Below are 3,765 nucleotides of genomic sequence, written 5' to 3'. Positions count from 1 at the left end.
TTAATTAACTACGTACTTCTACTTCTCTCTCTCTCTCTCTCTCTCTCTCTCTCTCTCTCTCTCTCTCTCTCTCTCTCTCTCTCTCGTGAGTTAAATTAGAGAGAATAATCGATAAATTAATATAATTTTTTAATTATATTTTCCGTATATATCTTATTCTCTCGATAATATTACAATAAATGTAAGTTTAAATGAAAGTATACAACAAACCGATAAATGATAATTTTCAGTATTAAACAGATCGTAATCTTGAGATACGTTTGACATTGCGGAATTCATTTCATAATATTAGTTATACGTTTGCTCCTTTTGAGAACATAATGTGAAACCGGACTTTCTCTCTCTCTCGACTTCCCTTGAGAAACTGAAGGAATGCTCGATCAGCCGTTAATTCTTAGCCATGGCCGCGTTAAACTGTTGCAAATCTTCGACACGGATGAATGGGATATTTCTTACGCGCTCGATATTGTATTAGTCAAATATTTTTTTTTATCAGTATTACAAGATTATGTCGTAACAACAATCCATCAATTGTTTTCTGAAATAAGTGCTAATTAGGAGCGAATTATGTTCGACCGACACTTGGTAAAAAAATATTAAATAGAACCGGATTCTGTAGCAAAACAAGTTGTTTCTCTGATAGTTAATAGGATTAGAAGAATTTCTAGTAATATAAAACAGATTTATAAATCACATTCGAAAATCATATACCTACAATTGCATCACAATTTATGTTACATAATATTAATTAATTATATTTTGTGAAAGAGTATACAAAAATATATTAAATATTCGAGAGCTTTTATTCAATGCATTGTTATTAATTAATTTATGAAAGTATTATATAAATTTAATGTTGTATGAAATATTAATTTTTAAAATTTATAAAGAAAATTAATTTTTTTTGCTACTTTTTGTGAAATTATAGAAGAATCAAAATAAATATAATTAAATATAAGTGAAAAATAAAATGAGGAGTTTAGACCGTCTAACGAGATAATTGCATACTATACCATTAAACATGTTTGACATGGTCAACTGAGAGCTGCGTAGATGTAAGAGAAACGTGAGAAATATGATCTTATGACACGTCAGTATCTCTTCCGCCGTTTCTTGGAGAACCAAGACACGAAAGGAGGAAATTAGTGTAACGAAGCTGTCATCGCAACACGCAAGGCGGCAAGACCACTTATTGGGTTAAGGACGCGGGATGCATTTTTTATCACATAATTTCTTACCACGCTATGTCTATACGATAGTACGTTTTCATTTTTTTAAATTTATCAATAAATGATTCATGTGTGTAATTAATTATTAATTTATCGCAAAGGTATGCAAAGATTTATTATCATGATATTAAATATTCGATATCATCAGATATTTGATATCATCATATTTTTTGTTTACAAATGTCATTTTAAAATCTTTTTAAATTTGTTTTTGGAATTTTTTTAAATCTGAATTTTTTAAATCTTTAGATCTTTTTTCTACAAAAAGTAATTTAATCAGAGGCACGTGCCACCTATCATTTAATTAAATTTATTATCATTAAATTTTGATAATTGACCAAAAACTATCGACAAAAATTATACTTTAATATGCCCCGTTATTTAACTGTTTTTATTTTTTTCCTTACGAATGACGTATTCAAATTTTAGATTAATATAGAAGCCTATCCGACCATGGATATTAATATTTTTTTTTACTCTTGTTTCAGACGATGTATTCTGACGGTCTCCTGACGCTCCATTATGGAAAACATCCAGCGACCTTGGCCGCAGAGGTCGGGGCCTGGTACAGCGGGGACCGTCACGTAGATGTAACTCTGGCATGCGATGATGGGTCTGTTGTGAAGGCCCATCGAGTCGTTTTGGCAGCTGCCAGTCCCCTCTTGGCTAGTCTACTTCGGAATCCTGCCCTGGACCATGTGGTTCACTTATCAGGCGTCCGAAAGACGCAATTAAATCATTTGTTGGAATTTTTATATAACGGAGAAGCGTTGATACCGGTATGAATTTTAAATTATAATATAATTTTAGCATATAAGTAAAATATTTCGAAAGAAAAACAGCTTATTAACATAATATTTGTATTTGAATATGTTTAAGTGTTTGGAATGTGTACTAAGCAGAATTTTATTAATAAAATTTTATTTCGTTCGACATTATTTCAGTCGACAGAGCTTACGCCATTAAGGGAGCTTTTTGAGCTTCTCCAAATTAAGTCCGAGCTATTTGAGCCCAATCAGCCTCAAACTAGTAACTCTGATCCCGAAAGAATATCAACTCCACAGCCCTCAGAAGGCCAGGAGAGTTCCAGTTACGAATCCCAATACGATGGCAGGTAGGCAAATAAATCTTACAGTTTATCGAATTTGCATAAATAAAAAAACATTAGACAAAATGTTTTAAAAAACTTATATCTTTCAGACAGTCCAATAATCCTGCGGACTGTTGCTCAGTCCTCATTAAAACAGAAGGCTGCGAAGAGGAGCCGGAAGTGGATGTGGAAGGTGTGGAAGGCGAAAGTCTTCTTTCGGATAACAGAGAAAGCAGCATAGAACCTCCTAGAAGAAGGGATAGTTCTGATCCTGTTAATCTGAGTCTCAATTCCGGCACTTCCGTCACAAGTGATAGCTCACATGATATAATACACAGGTTAGAAAATGTTGACATTATGTCACATAATCGTTACGATAGTAATATAATATTATTTAATTATTTTGAATAAACTATACCCAATAGAACCGATGAAATTTGAAACAATAGAATAAATCATTAAGATGACTTGATCTGACTATTGCAGGTCTGAAAAACCGATATTCGAAAGGCGAGAATCTCTTGAGGAAGCAGAAGAGCGGAAGAGGCAGTTGGCAGCGCGACTGGCGTTAGGCTTAGAATCTGGGAAGAGAAAACTCGAAGAATTACCGATCCCACCTGCGGAAGCATATGTCGTGACGCCTCATCGAAAGCGAAGACCAGGCTTCCACAATGCTCCCGCACAAAATCCGGCTTTTGTGCCTTTCAATCCTGGATTCGAAACACCCAGAAGATTGCAGGCGCCACATCCCCTGAGTGTTTCGGCACCACCGTACCTGGTTGGTTTTTAACAGTGACTTCCGATATATTACGATGAACGTTAATTAACATCTATAAACGTGCACGATTTATAAGCTTCTTTAACAACTTATTATAGTTTCTTCAAACGTTTTCAATACTATAGATATACATTGCAATTTCATTTGAGCGTTTCTACGTTTTTTTACGAAGTGTTATTGATGTGCAGCAAGATAGATCAGTGACGCCGCCATCACATCGACCGCCCAGCGCTGATCCGACGTCAGCAGCGGCTCTAGAGCCACCTTGGACGGCTTGGACTCTGCCACCTGCCAGAGCGCCACCGCCGCCACCGTCAACGGACGACCCGCCGAAGTCTACCCCAGTTCGAGAATATCGATGCAGTTACTGTGGCAAGCAATTCGGCATGTCGTGGAACCTGAAGACCCATTTAAGAGTGCACACGGGCGAGAAGCCTTTCGCGTGTAGACTTTGTGTTGCCATGTTCAAACAGAAAGCCCATTTGCTAAAACACCTTTGTTCGGTGCACCGAGGTGTGATAGCCGCTCCCGACAATACGTTCTCGTGTTGCTTTTGCTCGTCGTCGAACTTCGTTAATTTGCAGGACCTCATTAGGCATCTTTCGGGACCGCACAACAATCTACTGCTCAGCAGAAATCTACATCGTGAATTTACGAATCATGAATAG

General features: G+C 36.4%; 1 protein-coding gene across 1 annotated transcript in view; it reads left to right on the top strand.

The window, feature by feature from the left end:
• LOC105624832 (transcription factor Ken 2) overlaps nucleotides 1-3,765 on the top strand; it is a 5,172-nt gene extending 1,407 nt beyond the window's left edge. Inside the window, exons 2-6 of the mRNA XM_012206184.1 lie at nucleotides 1,718-2,008; nucleotides 2,174-2,343; nucleotides 2,430-2,657; nucleotides 2,806-3,097; nucleotides 3,286-3,765. Coding sequence (XP_012061574.1) covers nucleotides 1,718-2,008; nucleotides 2,174-2,343; nucleotides 2,430-2,657; nucleotides 2,806-3,097; nucleotides 3,286-3,765 — 1,461 coding nt within the window. The remainder of the gene's footprint in view (nucleotides 1-1,717; nucleotides 2,009-2,173; nucleotides 2,344-2,429; nucleotides 2,658-2,805; nucleotides 3,098-3,285) is intronic.

The sequence above is a fragment of the Atta cephalotes genome (genome assembly GCF_000143395.1).
Source record: "Atta cephalotes unplaced genomic scaffold scaffold00090, whole genome shotgun sequence".
In the NCBI taxonomy this organism is placed as follows: domain Eukaryota; kingdom Metazoa; phylum Arthropoda; class Insecta; order Hymenoptera; family Formicidae; genus Atta; species Atta cephalotes.
This window is presented reverse-complemented; position numbering and strand designations above follow the sequence as displayed.